At 41.0% G+C, this 15,294-nt stretch overlaps 1 protein-coding gene across 10 annotated transcripts in view; it reads left to right on the top strand.

The window, feature by feature from the left end:
* Positions 1-15,294, top strand: part of NSD1 (nuclear receptor binding SET domain protein 1) — a 179,097-nt gene that overhangs the window by 155,486 nt on the left and 8,317 nt on the right. For all 10 annotated transcript variants that reach the window (XM_058440176.1, XM_058440175.1, XM_032158717.2 and 7 more), the window contains 4 exons: positions 3,650-3,919; positions 5,546-5,662; positions 6,873-7,014; positions 12,246-12,352. In XM_058440176.1, coding sequence (XP_058296159.1) covers positions 3,650-3,919; positions 5,546-5,662; positions 6,873-7,014; positions 12,246-12,352 — 636 coding nt within the window. The remainder of the gene's footprint in view (positions 1-3,649; positions 3,920-5,545; positions 5,663-6,872; positions 7,015-12,245; positions 12,353-15,294) is intronic.

Here is a 15,294-nt window from a genome sequence, read left to right as displayed (position 1 = left end):
TTAAGAATTTCAAAACCTATAATTTGATCTAAATGAGTCTCACAATGTATGTGAAAATATATTCTTGGAACATAGTCGTTAGGCCTCAGAAATGGAAAATAATCCTATTCACATAGTCCTAAGGGTCAGATGACAGCAAGGTAGGCATTTTAGAGTTAACATATCAACCATATTGAGCTATTGAGATAGCAGTTTCCTGTGAGTGATCTCATCAAGAATTTAGAGGCCAACTTCTTTCCTCCACTTTTTTTTTTTTTTTTTTTTTTTTTTTAAATAAACATTTCCAGGAAAAGGATCTAGAGCAGGCATTGGCAAACTATGGTTCATGGGCAAATCTGGTCTACTGCCTATTCTTGTAATATTCTTGAACCACAGGTTGTTTTTACCTTTTTTAGTGGTTGGCAAAACAGAGATTTTGTGACACATAAAGATTATATGAAATTCAACTTTCAATCAGTATCCAGAAAATTTTATTGGAATACAGGCATGCTTCTTCATTTACATATTACATATGGCCCAAAGCCTAAAGTATTTACTTTCTGACCCTTTACAGAAAAAGTTATTTAACTCCTGATCTATAGTGAGATTTACTTAGAATTACATATCCATGTCTTTGTTCTTAACCATGTGGGATTTGTTTTGGTTTGCTTTTGGTTTATGATGTGATAAGTGCAAAACTTATTTTTGGATTAATAGCAGGTTAGATCAGTTGATAAGAAACAATTATTAAAACACATATTTTCCAGCCTGGGCAACATAGCAAAACCCAGTCTCTACAAAAAAATACAAAAAAAAAAAAAAAAAAAAAAATTGGGGTTGCCTGTTGTCCCAGCTACCTGAATCACCTGAGCCTGGAAAGTCAACAGTGCAGTGAGCTGTGATTGCACTACTGCACTCCAGTCTGGGGGACAGAGTAAGACCCTGTCTCAAAACAAAAACAAACATATATTTGTAGAGAAAAAAGAAGTAGCATGAACCTTTATGTGTATTTGGGAAGGGTTCAAGTAAAAATACTTTGAATCAGAAGTGAATGTTCAAATGCCCTATTAAGTACTTGTAGTCTTGGGTGACTGAGATGAGCTGTTGTTGTCTGTCCCCTAAGAATTTGCCTTAGACATTATAAGCCTTATGCCTTATGGCTTCCAGTTGCATGTGTTGAGGATATTTCTCCATTAACAAGAAGTTTCCAAACCTTACCAGTGTTTTAATGAACCTAGGAACAGATCTGGCAGTGAGACCTACATCCTTTTTCCCCACGGACAGCATCCTGCTGGAGTGTCTTGCAGGCCTATACGATCCTCCCACTGCAGCTTCCTGAGTAGCTGGGACCTCAAGCACTTACCACTTGCCCGGCTAAGCTTTATAATTTTTTTGTAGACACAAGGTTTCATTGTGTTGCCCGGTCTGGTCTTGAACTTCTGGGCTCAAACAATCCTCCAGTCTCAGCCTCCGAAAGTGCTGGGATTACAGATGTGAGCCACTGCATCTGACCTCCTGCTGTTAAATTTTGATAGAAAAATGGTTTGATAACAGCATATATCCAGATTGTAGGTTTTATAATATTAAAAGGGAGTAGGCAAATAATAAAATGCAAGAAATGAAAGCATTTGAAAATTTAGAGGATAGAAATAACTTTTAAGTAAGTGATTTTAGGTGGACTGGAATGAGTAATCTAGAATATTTGATATGAGAGAAACAATCATAAGGACATTATATAAGAAAGGAAGAAAGAATTTAATATGTCTACCATGTTTAAGAGGCAGCTAGGTGCTGTACTATATACATATATTTCTTATTCTTACAATAGTCTTGCAAGTAATTTATTCAAAATCACACAGTTCCTGAACAGTCAAAATTTTTTGTGCGGTTTGTGTCTTAGAAGACTAAATTTGACCGTTCCCACTGAAATAATATGAAATGAGGGGAGATACATTCTCATGCACAAATCCATTATTGTATTGGAACATCTATCGTCTTTCCTTATTGTTGCTAGTATTTGTTAAAACCTCTACATTAGTGGCTTTGGTATCACAATAACTGTTTGACCTTCATGTTTTATCTCACCAAACTTTCACTGTAGTTTTGAGCACTAGCACTGCTTCTAAATTAATCCATGAGTGACCTTGCTATAGTCCTTTTAAAAGATTTTAAATTGTGAGCTGGATGTGGTGATACCTGCCTGTAGTCCCAGCTACTTGTGAGGCTGATGCAAGAGGCATAGAGGAACCCAAATTACGCACAGATGATTTCATGCCATTTATTTGCCACTTAAGAACAGTGCTTTTGCCAGGGGTGGTGGCTCACACCTATAATCCCAGCACTTTCAGAGACCAAGGCGGGCAGATCACCTGAGGTCAGGAGATCACAAGGTCAGGAGATCGAGACCAGCCTGGCCAACATAGTGAAACTCCATCTTTCCTGAAAATACAAAAATTAGCCGGGCTTGGTGGTGTGTGCCTGTAGTCCCAGCTACTTGGGAGGCTGAGGCAGTAGAATGGCTAGAACCCGGGAGGCAGAGGTTGCAGTCAGCCAAGATCCCGCCACCGCACTGCAGCCTGGGTGACAGAGCTAGACTCCCTCTCAAAAAAAGGAAGGAAGAATAATGCCTATTTTTTTGTAGCAGCAAATGTGACACCAATATGTGGCAATAGCAGAAACCTAGTTTATAGTTCACTTGGCCTATCAACTTTGAAATTTTTTTTTTTTTTTTTTTTTTGAGACAGAGTCTCGCCCTGTCGCCCAGGCTGGAGTGCAGTCACGCAATCTCTGCTCACTGCAAGCTCCACCGCCTCCCAGTTTCACACCATTCTCCTGCCTCAGCCTCCTGAGTAGCTGGGACTACAGGCACCCGCCACCATGCCTGGCTAATGTTTTTGTATTTTTAGTAGAGACGGGGTTTCACCGTGTTAGCCAGGATGGTCTTGATTTCCTGACCTCGTGATTCACCTGCCTCAGCCTCCCAAAGTGCTGGGATTACAGGTGTGAACCACCACGCCCAGCCGAAATTATTTTTTAAAATGAATTTCAAAAAAATTTTTAAAGTTCGTATTTTATTTTATTTTATTTTTTGAGACTGAGAGACTGAGTCTCACTCTGTTGCCCAGGCTGTAGTGCAGTGGCGCGACTAGGCTCACTGCAAGCTCCGCCTCCTGGGTTTACTTACGCCATTCTCCTGCCTCAGCCTCCCAAGTAGCTGGGACTACAGATGCCTGCCACCACGCCTGTCTAATTTTTTGTATTTTTAGTAGAGATGGGGTTTCACCGTGTTAGCCAGGATGGTCTCAATCTTTTGACCTCGTGATCTGCCCACCTCGGCCTCCCAAAGTGCTGGGATTACAGGCGTGAGCCACCGTGCCCGGCTCGTATTTTATTTTTTTGAGATGGAAACTCAACATGTCGGCCAGGCTGGAGTACAGTGGTGCAATCTTGTCTCACTGCAACGTCCGCCTCCTGGGTTCAAGCAATTCTTGTGGAGTTCATATTTTGTATGTCAAGTGAGGCTCTGTTTTTATATCAAACTAAGTGTTGATAGTTCAAAATCATGGGAAATATGACTGCAACTTCAAGGAAAAAAAGTTTGTCTTTTTCAGGGCCTGAATTGTCTTATGCTGACTTGTTTTATGCAGTATACTTTGTGTTACTTTTCCAGGTAAACCGTCCTATTGGCAGGGTACAGATCTTCACTGCAGACTTATCTGAAATACCCCGTTGCAACTGTAAAGCTACTGATGAGAACCCCTGTGGAATAGACTCTGAATGCATCAACCGCATGCTGCTTTATGAGTGCCACCCCACAGTGTGTCCTGCTGGAGGGCGCTGTCAAAACCAGTGCTTTTCTAAGCGCCAATATCCAGAGGTTGAAATTTTCCGCACATTACAGCGGGGTTGGGGTCTACGGACAAAAACAGATATTAAAAAGGTTAGAAAAAGCTAAATTACCATATACTTTCTCCTCTTTGCAGTTGCTTGAAATCATTGATTCTTGACGTTAGAAAATTCATCATAGAGGAAAATAACACAGTTAATAATTAACCTTATTGTTGTGTCTTGCCATATCCTTCTACCGTTTAGAGGCTTAAGAATGGGTGGTTTTGATCTCCCAAGTCCTTTGTATTGATCATGGTCACTGTGTAGGAGGTTGGAAAAAATCGGACATTCATAGAGATGCTATGGCTTTGTTTGCTTTTTTGTGAATATCCTACAACCAGTAATTAAGAGAGATGACAGTGAGCACATGATACAGAGATATTGATCCACCTACTAATAAAATAGTTTTAGTGAGGAAAAAACAGGTCTGGCTTCATGAAACATGAAGGATAAGAAGGTTAAGCCTTATTGGATGAAAATGCAGTCATGTCTTCAACTTAAAACTTGGCAGAATCTCTAACTTTCTAACAAATAAATAATATTGTATAGTCTTTATTTTTTTTATAAAATAAGCCTTATTCTGCTTACATTTTCTGAAGAATTTTATTGGTTTCCAGGAAAGGTAGTGTATATGGGTTGGCGTTTAGTCATTTGCCAAGTAGTTATTTTTATATTTACTGTATGTGCCAGGTATTGTGCTGGGGATGCACTAACCAAGACGAGAGAAATGGCCTATACTTCCATAAAATTTACATTCCAGAGGGAGAGAAATATTGAACAAATCATCTCCCAGTGTGGAAGTATAAAGGGCTCTAGAGATGTGTGACAAAGGAACTGAAACTAGTTTGTCTCTAATGATATTATATTTTATTTCATTTATTTTTTGAGAGAGGGTCTCACTCTGTCGCCCAAACTGGAGCGCACTGGTGCCATCTCCGCTCACTGCAACCTCCAACTTCCAGACTCAAGTGATCCTCCCATCTCAGCCTCCTGAGTAGCGGGGACTACAGGCTCGCATCACCACGCCTGGCTAATTTTTGTATTTTTTGTGGAGGTGAGGTCTCACCATGTTGCCCAGGCTGGACTCAAACTCCTGGGCTTAAATGATCTTCCCAAAGTGTTGGGTTTACAGGCATGAGCCATCACTCTTGACTTGTGAGGCTATTTTAAATTGAGACTTGAAATATAAGTAGCTGTTGACCCAGGCAAGGTGACCATTAAAGCCCTGCAGGTTACGAGTGAACACGTGTGAAAAGCCAGAGTGACTGTAGCATAATGAATAGGGAGGATGGTACTTTGAAATATGGAGCAGAGCAAGCGCCAAGGAAGATGAACATAGTTTATTTAGGGAAGCCAATTCCTGGGCTCTGGGGCAGGTAGAGATTGGCCATCCATCTCTCTTTATAAGGATGCTCTAGTTTACTTACTAATCTTCCATTCTGGAGGATCTTTAGTATCAGTGTATCCTAATCTTTCTGCTGGTGACAATGGTGGGAGTAAGGAGGTGTTTCTCATTATCAAATAGTTGGGGATCGTAAAGTAATTATATGTGCCTAAAATTACACTCATGTAATCTGCTTTGTAGAATCTGATGTTTCATTAATTTTTTTAAAAAATGTATACATTTGGATACCGGTGTCCTTTTTGCCATTAAGTCAGGAGGTATTTCTTGTTCTAGGGTGAATTTGTGAATGAGTATGTGGGTGAGCTTATAGATGAAGAAGAATGCAGAGCTCGAATTCGCTATGCTCAAGAACATGATATCACTAATTTCTATATGCTCACCCTAGACAAAGTAAGTAATGGGAAGTGCTGTTTTCACTGTTACAAGATTGTAAAATTTGTGTTGTTCCAGCCATAGTATTTGTAGGCATGTAACGCAGTTCCCAAGATAGGGTCTTTTCCCATACCCATTGGGATTGCTGGATTGGGGTTCTGGAGTAGGTAAGAGTGCTCATTTTCTGGGTATTCATGGCCACAGGCAATACAGCTGCTTTTAGCATTGTTTTTGAACAATTCAATGAAAATTGGAGCTTATATCTTTGAGTATTTTTTCTACAGGATTACAACTTTGAACTCAGAAAAGTACATAATTCTTTTTTATTTTATTTTACAGATTGAGAAAATTGTTTGTTAAATATTTAATTATTTCACGGATAAGATCATGTAAATTTTTTTTTTAATTCTTTTGAGACAGAGTCTCATTCTGTCACCCAGGCTGGAGTACAGTGGTGCGATCTCGGCTTGCTGCAACCTCTGCCTCCTGGGTTCAAGCGATTCTTGTGCCTCAGCCTCCCAAGTAGCTGGGACTACAGGCACCCGCCACCACGCTCGGCTAATTTTTGTATTTTTAGTAGAGACAGAGTTTCACCATGTTGGCCAGGCTGGTCTCAAACTCCTGACCTCAGGGGATCTGCCTGCCTCGGCCTCCCAAAGTGCTGGGATTACAGGCATGAGCCACCGCGCCTGGCCTTAGTTTTTATAATAAAACCCTTTCTTGGTATTTACCTTTGTAAACATTTCTCAAATTGTGCACTAGGATTTGTGAGATCTTCACCTCCAGATATTCTGATCTTACTTTGGGATTGGGACTCTGCATTAGTATTTAAATCTCCTTAGGTGATTTCTAATGTGCATCTGGGTTGAAACTACCTAAATAGAAAGTGGGACAAGTTGCTGTTTGTAGGGCAGTGGTCCTCAAACTTCAGTGTAGTCAGAAACCCCTGGCGGCCTTGTTATATATAACGCAGAATGCTGCACCCCAGAGTCTCTGCTTTAGTGTATTTGAAGCACAACCCAAGAATTTGCATGTCTAACAAATTGCCAAATGGTGATGGTGCTGGTCTAGAGATCACACTTTGAGAATTAAAGTTCTTTGGGATCTTTTCTCTGAGAGGTTCGATCTTTACATATAGGAACTCCAGCTTATTAGAGAGAATAGTCAAATTTTAATCCATAGCAGAGGTCTCAGGAAGTCTGATGTGTAGCTTCTTTTGGAATTCTAGGACCGAATCATTGATGCTGGTCCCAAAGGAAACTATGCTCGTTTCATGAATCATTGCTGCCAGCCCAACTGTGAAACACAGAAGTGGTCTGTGAATGGAGATACCCGTGTAGGCCTTTTTGCACTAAGTGACATTAAAGCAGGTAAGAATCATTTCAGGATTCTGCAGCTGACATCTGAATTTCAGGGCTTTTGTTTTTTTACAAACAGCTTCCTCAGATTATAATTTTAAACATTTCTATATGTACCGTTCTCTGGAATTAAGTTCATTTACATTTTTGTGCAACTGTCACCACCATCCGTCTCCAGAACTCTTTTCATCTTCCCCTGCTAAAACTCTATACCCACTAAACACTAAGTCCCCATTCTTCTTTTTCTTCACAGCTGCTGGCAACTACCATTCTACTTTCTGTCTCCTAATTTGATTACTATAGGTACTTCATATAAATGGACAATATTTGTTGTTTTGTGACCACCTCATTTCATTCATTCATTGATTCATTTTTAATGTTTAGGGACAGAGCATTGCTCTGTTGCCCAGGCTGCAGTACAGTGGCACCATCACAGTTCACTACAGCCTCGAACTGGGCTCAAGCATTCCTGCTGCCTCAGCCTCCTGAGTAGCTAAGGCTATAGGCACACGTCCCTGTTCCCAGGTTTTTTGTTGTTGTTGTTTTTTTTTTTTTTTTTTTTTTTTGTAGAGATGGGAGTCTCACCGCTATGTTGCCAAGGCTGGTCTGGAACTCTTGGGCTCAAGTGATCCTCCTGCCTTAGCCTCCCAAAGTGCTGGGATTACAGGCATGAGCCATCTTGCTTAGCTTGGCTCATTTCTTTTAGCACAGTGTCTTCAGAACATGGATGGTTTTAATGGAACAAATTTTCACATTCATATGAACTTACCACTAATAGGTTTGCTTTAGAAACTACTAGCTCTTCAGTCTCCTTTCTCACTTTCCCTTTCACAGTTGCCCTTCTTCCACTTTATAAACTAAAGATTGATCTCTCACTCTTCCATATCTTATGGGTTATGGACCCAAGGCTATTTTAAAAATAAACCACTGGGTGTGGTGGTATATGCCTGTAGTCTCAGTTATTCAGGAGGCTGAGGCCAGAAATCGCTTGAGTTCAGGAGTTTGAGAAGCAGCCTGGGTAGTATCGTGAGAACTCTGACTCTTAAAAACACACACGCAAAACAACAAAAGCCCCTCAACCTCTAGGATGTCAAAGAACAGGATCTTTGGAGAATTTACTGCTCTGTCATGGCTCACCTGGGTACTTTTCTCTCCAATGGGGTAGTGAGATGGTTGTAACCAGGACAAATAGTAAGAAGTTTATTTGAATCGAAAGTAAATCTGGTATGGCTGAGTGGTTTGACAGTAAAGTTATGTGGTAGATATTTTCCATAAATTAAAGGATCTTAATCTATAGCTTCAAGGTTTTGATACAATTATTTTGAACATATATACCTATGCATGTAACACCCTCCAAATTGCATGATTTTTTAAGTATTAAAATTTGTGGCTGGGCACGGTGGTTCACGCCTGTAATCCCAGCACTTTGGGAGGCCAAGGCGGGCAGATCACGAGGTCAGGAGATGGAGACCATCCTGGCGAACATGGTGAAACCCCGTCTCTACTAAAAATACAAAAAAATTAGCCAGGCGTGGTAGCAGGCACCTGTAGTCTCAGCTACTCTGGAGGCTGAGGCAGGAGAATGGCGTGAACCCAGGAGGCAGAGCTTGCAGTGAGCCGAGATCGTGCCACTGCACTCCAGCCCGGGTGACAGAGGGAGACTCCATCTCAAAAAAAAAAAAAAATTGTATAAACGTTGTACATTTTGAAATGTACAAGAAAGTTATGATTTTTCAAATGTAGTTTTAGAAGGATATGAGCAAAACAGTTAAAATCAGTCTCCTGTACTCAAACTGGGATAGAACTGGCCTAGGTAGTCTGTAATATACAGTAGTATAGTCTAATTACTGTTGAAGCAGAATCCCATTTGAATGTTCTGGAAGACCTTAGTTCTCCTTTGCTCAGTCACTGTTGTTGTCCTCAGGAAGCATTGATCAAGATAAAAGAATTAGAATGATATTTGTTCAGATCTTAGTCTGTTTTTGTGTTTGTTTGTTTGTTTGTTTGTTTGTTTGTTTGTTGAAACGGAGTCTCTCTCTGTTCCCCAGGCTGGAGTGCAGTGGCATGATCTCGGCTCACTGCAACCTCCACCTCCCGGGTTCAAGCAACTCTCCTGCCTCAGCCTCCCAAGTAGCTGGGATTACAGGCATCCACCACCATGCCTGGCTATTTTTTGGTATTTTTAGTAGAGACTCATGACCTCAAGTGATCCACCCACTCAGCCTCCCAAAGTGCAAGAATTATAGGCATGAGCCTCTGCGCCTGGCCTGTGTTTTAAATTTAATCTACGGGACTTCTCACACTCAGTGTATTTTTTTCTCTATAATTTAAATGTGTTGTCCAGGAGTCTTTCAGACTTTTTAGGTTGTGACAATTTTTAGATTTTAAAATTTGAGCCACTAGTTACTTTCAGGTTTTGCGTTTGTTTCTCGTAATGTTTTACATGATGACACCAAGGACACTTGAGCATCACTGTGCACTGCACTCTGCTTATTTGAGATTGGTTTTTAGTTGCAGATTTATTTTAAGTTTTTGGAATGGGTGGCTTCAGAGTATATTGTTTAGATTTCTACTTTGTAACAGGAGTAATTCAGTAAATGATATGGAATACCAGATACGATTCTAAGCATATTATCTCATTTAAGCCTTGCAAAAGTGCTGTAAAGTAGATGATATTATACCTTTGTTACTTTTATCCTTGGATGTCACACCTCTCTCATTCTCTTCTCCCTTTTTCTCTCTAATCGCCACAGGGGTGGAGAGATTCCTCTATATTAAATCAATATAAATATAGTTCCTCTATAATAAATCAGTCACATGATTTAGTTCTACTATGTCTGCTGAGTGCCGATAGTCCCATTCTTCTACTTAGAACCTGCAGTTCATGTCCATGGGGATGCCTTCCTCTGCCATGTCTAGCCACAAATTTCTCTTCTTTTTTTCCTGTGTTCGTCAGCTCAGGTAGCTTGGTGTTGAAATTCTCAGACTTTATTCCTCTCCTCACTTGACTTTCAGTCTGCATAGGTTCAGGATGGGGAAAATGAGACAGGATGTGCTAAGGGACAGGCAGAGTGCCTGTCAGAGCTGAGGCCTTCATTCAACTTCCTGGGCCCTTCACATACCTGCAACTTACTGTCTCCCAAGTGTCCCATCCTTACTCTTGTTTATCTCTTCTTTCATGCCCTTTGCCATGCCCAGTAACTGAAGATCCATCGAGGATTGCTGCATATTGAACTCTTTTCTAGAATGGTGTCACTGTTTACTTTATGAGCACTGATACTTTCTGATTTAATTTCGCCTCTCTGTGATTATGCTTACATAGTATATGTTCAGTGAGCAGCAAGTTATGACAAGTATCCTGCTTTCTTTTATTTGTGTGTAAGGCACAGTTGTATTATAAGCACATCGTATCTACAAAATTTTAGTTATCCATTCATAAATCTTTTATTAAGAAAAAAACAGTGTGGGGCTGGGCGCAGTGGCTCACGCCTATAATCCCAACACTTTGGGAGGCTGAGGTGGGGAGGATCACTTCAGGAGTTTGAGACCAGCGTGGCCAACATGGTGAAACACCATCTCTACTAAAAATACAAAAACTAGCTGGGCGTGGTGGCAGGCGCCTGTAATCCCAGCTACTCAGGAGGCCGAAGCAGGAGAATAGCTTGAACCCAGGAGGCAGAGGCTGCAGTGAGCCGCGATCTCACCACTGCACTCCAGCCTGGGCAACAGAGCAAGACTCCGTCTCAAAAAAAGAAAAAGAAAAAAGAAAAAAAAAACAGCGTGAATAGAACCACCAAAGATTCAATCCAGTTAAGTTCAGGCATGAGATGGGAAACATGAGCCTCCCGTTACATTGGTCAGTCTCACTCAGTTCCTGCAAGCTCCTTATGGCATGAGCCTCTCATCAGGCCATGAATAATTCTGCTATTCCTACAGCATGACCCCTAACGTAGCTGCTTGGTATTTTGAATATACTTGAATAAAGAAATAGTGATAATAATGATTTCATTTAACATTAGATGAAAAACTATGGGCCGGGCGTGGTGGCTCACACCTGTAATCCCAGCACTTTGGGAGGCCAAGGCGGGCAGATCACGAGGTCAGGAGATCGAGACCATCCTGGCTAACATAGTGAAACCCCATCTCTACTAAAAATACAAAAAATTAGCCAGGCGAGGTGGCGGATGCCTGTAGTCCCAGCTACTCGGGAGGCTGAGGCAGGAGAATGGCGTGAACCCCGGGGGGCGGAGCCTGCAGTGAGCCTAGGTCGCACCACTACACTCCAGCCTGGGCGACAGCGAGACTCTGTCTCAAAAAAAACAGAAAAGAAAAAAGAAAAACTATGTATATCATTCTCACTGATAAAAGGCATGTCAGTCTGCAAAGGGAAATCTTCCTAAGAATTGACAATTTTTAATATGAATGATGGTTACTTTATACATTAACTGTAAACATTACGCCTGTGATAGGCAACCTCTTTACATATTTATATAAAATTCTTACATTTGGTAGGCCTCCCATAACTGGCTTTTAGTTATGAGTTTTGAGTTTGAATGTTCATTTTATTTCCTCTCACAGTTTTGATGAAATGGACCTTTGACAGACAGAAAGAGGACAGTTTGCCTGTTAATTTGAGTACCTTTTTTTAAAGTTTACACATATCTGCTATGTGCATTATGTCATATTGTCTCAATAAGCTTGTTAGATTTCTCCGTTTTAAAATGGACTGCTCAGGGTTCAGATTACCCCGCTAAGGCTGTGACGTAACTGGATCTACAACCAGTCTGTAATCTACAGATTTCTAGTGTTATTCTGTACTGAGATGCCTCTCCAGAGTGCTGCCAGGTAACATGTGTTCACCTGAGAACAGACAAACAGGTTTTCTTCATACTTGTATTCCCAGGGCCTGACACATTGATAAGTTGTTTTTTGTTTGTTTTGGTAATGAATTAACATATTTTGAATCTGAATGGTTAATAAACAAATCAAAAACAACTTGAGGTAATTAACACCTCTGTAGGAAGAGTTATCTTAAATATTACTTGTTAAGCCATTTAAGTTTTCTCTGGTAAATTGTATTAGCTGATTATTAATGTTATAAGATTAGAATTAATTAAAATATAGGATTAGAGCTAAATTCTTTTTAAAATCTGTTCTCTTGGGAGTTGGTATCCTTTGTAATTAATACAGAAATAATGTAATTAAAACCACAGATATTAATATTTTCACGGTCTCTTATGCAGGCACTGAACTTACCTTCAACTACAACCTAGAATGTCTTGGGAATGGAAAGACTGTTTGCAAATGTGGAGCCCCGAACTGCAGTGGCTTCTTGGGTGTAAGGCCAAAGGTACCACCCTTCTAGACTTCTGCTTTGGGATTAGTGGTGCGGTCCTCCCTCCCTAACAGTGTTAGGGCAGTCTACACTTTAAGAAGAAATCTCTTTGAAATTAATGACATTGAACCAGGCATGGTGGCGCACGCCTGTAATCCCAGCACTTTGGGAGGCCAAGGTGGGTCAATCACCTGAGGTCAGGAGTTCGAGACCAGCCTGGCCAACGTGGTGAAACCCCGTCTCTAATAAGAATAGAAAAATTAGCTGGGCCATGGTGGCATGTGCTTGTAATCCCAGCTACTCAGGAGGCTGAGGCAGGAGAATCCCTTGAACCCAGGAGGCAGAGATTGCAGTGAGCTGAGATCACACCACTGCACTCTAGCCTGGGCAACACAGCAAGACTCAAAAAATTTAATGACATTGAATATGTGTTGATAGGGCCACTTGCAATTCACTAAGCATTCGGCTGATCAATTCAATTACATAAGAGGTTTTTGGGGATATTGTTGAAGTGTTTTGCGCCATCTGACTTTAATTGGTGCTACTTTTCTAACTAATCATGCTGTGAAATAGGACCTTATAAAGAAGGTTAGTTACCTCCCTCGTCTTGATCTCACATCTCCTAAGAAGCCATATAGATTCTTGGTATATCGATGTCTGTCCCTGTCTTTCTCTCACTTTCTCTTTCTGAAGATACAAAAAATCTGCAGTTCAAGTTTCTAAATGTAGCATAACATCATAGATAAAAGTAGAACTCTTAATCTCACCATTATAAAAAAGTATAAGCATTGTTGTGTCTTAGTGTGCACTTTCTGAATAATTGAATTCTAATTCTGTAACTGTTAAGTATCATTTCCATGTCTATATTCTCCTTTTCTTATTATTTTGTTGTTGTTGTTGTTGTTGTTGTTGTTTTTTTGTTTTGTTTTTTTTTTTTGAGATGGAGTCTTGCTCTGTTGCCCAGGCTGGAGTGCAGTGGCGTGATCTTGGCTCACTGTAAGCTCCGCCTCCCGGGTTCACACCATTCTCCTGCCTCAGCCTCCTGAGTAGCTGGAACTACAGGTGCCCGCCACCATGCCCACCTAGTTTTTTATATTTTTAGTAGAAACAGCGTTTCACCGTGTTAGCCAGGTTGGTCTCGATCTCCTGACCTCGTGATCCTCCCACCTCAGCCTCCCAAAGTGCTGGGATTACAGGCGTGAGCCACCGTGCCCAGCCCTTATGTTATTATTTTTTAAAGTCCTTGCTGATCATCTTTAGTGACTGTCTTAATTTTTTTATATAATAGATGGACATACTAGATGAACATCTGGATGCTTCAAGATTTCTCTGTCATAAGTAACAGCACAGTGAAAATTGCAGTTTAATTTTGATACAAAATAAACCATATAGTGACTTCAATTGAATATGTTCCATATGCCTTTTTGATTGTGAAGCTCAACATTAAGAACTGAAAAGTGCAAATTAACACTGAAGCCAATAAGAAAAGAGTAAATTATTTTATTTTATTTTATTTTTTCTGGAGACGGAGTCTCGCTCTGTTGCCCAGGCTAAAGTGCAATGGTATGCTCTCCGCTCACTGTAACCTCCGTTTCCCAGGTTCAAGTGATTCTCCTGCCTCAGCCTCCCAGGTAGCTGGGATTACAGGCCCCTGCCACCACACCTGGCTAATTTTTTGTATTTTTAGTGGAGACGGGGTTTCACCATGTTGGCCAGGCTGGTCTCAAACTCCTGACCTCAGGTTATCCACTTGCCTCAGCCTCCCAAAGTGCTGGGATAACAGGCTTGAGCCACTGTGCCCGGTCAGGAATGAAGAGCACTCAGTGATTGTTTTTTAATCTTGTTAAATAAGGAGAATCACCTCTATATTATATTTGATTTTATTGTCCTTTTTGTTTAGTTTTGTTGGTTTAATGTTGTTGTTCCTTAAGATGTTGTTGACTTGTTTCCTGTAAATAAATTAAAATAGTAACTCAGTTTAACCTGTACTTAATGGTATTCAGTGTACTGCGGATGTCAGTTGCTGCATCCTTGATGTCTGCATAGGATAGCATTTCACAGCAGTCAGTCAGAGGTAGATGCTAGAGAGGTCACTGTGTGTGTGCTCTTAATAGATATTGGTCTGTCAGAATAGGATGGACCTCCATTAAACGTTACAGATTGGTCCTGGATGTTTCTGGGTTAAAATATAGAATGTGATAAGATGATTTGGTGACCAAGTGTGGGCTGCAGGGAACAAAGAGAGGACATCTGCTGGCTGCTCCAGGGTCTGCCTTGGGAGTGATGGACATGAAGCTAATTTGACTTGATGTGTAGTCTTGTTGACGGCAGGGACCATGAGTTAACTTTTTTGTGTCTTAACACATTGCTCATAGTAAGTTGTTATGCTTTGTTGAATGAACGAGAAATAGGCATGTGTACCCACACACAGAAGTCTACTTTAGTTTTGAAAGTAGATGAATATAAAAGTGAAACTTTGGCCAGGTGCAGTGGCTCACGCCTGTAATCCTAGCTCTTTAGGAGGTTGAAGCGGGTGGGTCACAAGGTCAGGAGTTCGAGACCAGCCTAACCAACATGCTGAAACCCCGTCTCTACTAAAAATACAAAAATTAGCCGGGAGTGGTGGCGGGTGCCTGTAATCCCAGCTACTCAGGAGGCTGAGGCAGGAGAATTGCTTGAATCCAGCAGGCGGAGGTTGCAGTGAGCCGAGATCGCGCCACTGCACTCCAGCCTGGGCAACACAACAAGAAAGGCATGACATTTACCACCAGCCTTCTGTATCAGCAAAAACACAAGGATTTTTGTCTTCCGTTTTGTTCAGGTGGCAGGAGTAGTTGATAACAAAAGTGGTAATTATTGCTACGGATCTGTGATGTACCAGGTACCTTTCCTGCATTTTATCTTCATGACAATCTCTTTTCCCAGAGAAGAGAATGAGGCTCAGAGAGGATAGTTAA

Source organism: Hylobates moloch, unplaced genomic scaffold, assembly GCF_009828535.3.
Source record: "Hylobates moloch isolate HMO894 unplaced genomic scaffold, HMol_V3 SCAFFOLD_6, whole genome shotgun sequence".
Classification (NCBI taxonomy): Eukaryota; Metazoa; Chordata; class Mammalia; order Primates; family Hylobatidae; genus Hylobates; species Hylobates moloch.
Note: the sequence above shows the minus strand (reverse complement) of the source record. Positions and strands in the feature narration are given on the sequence as shown.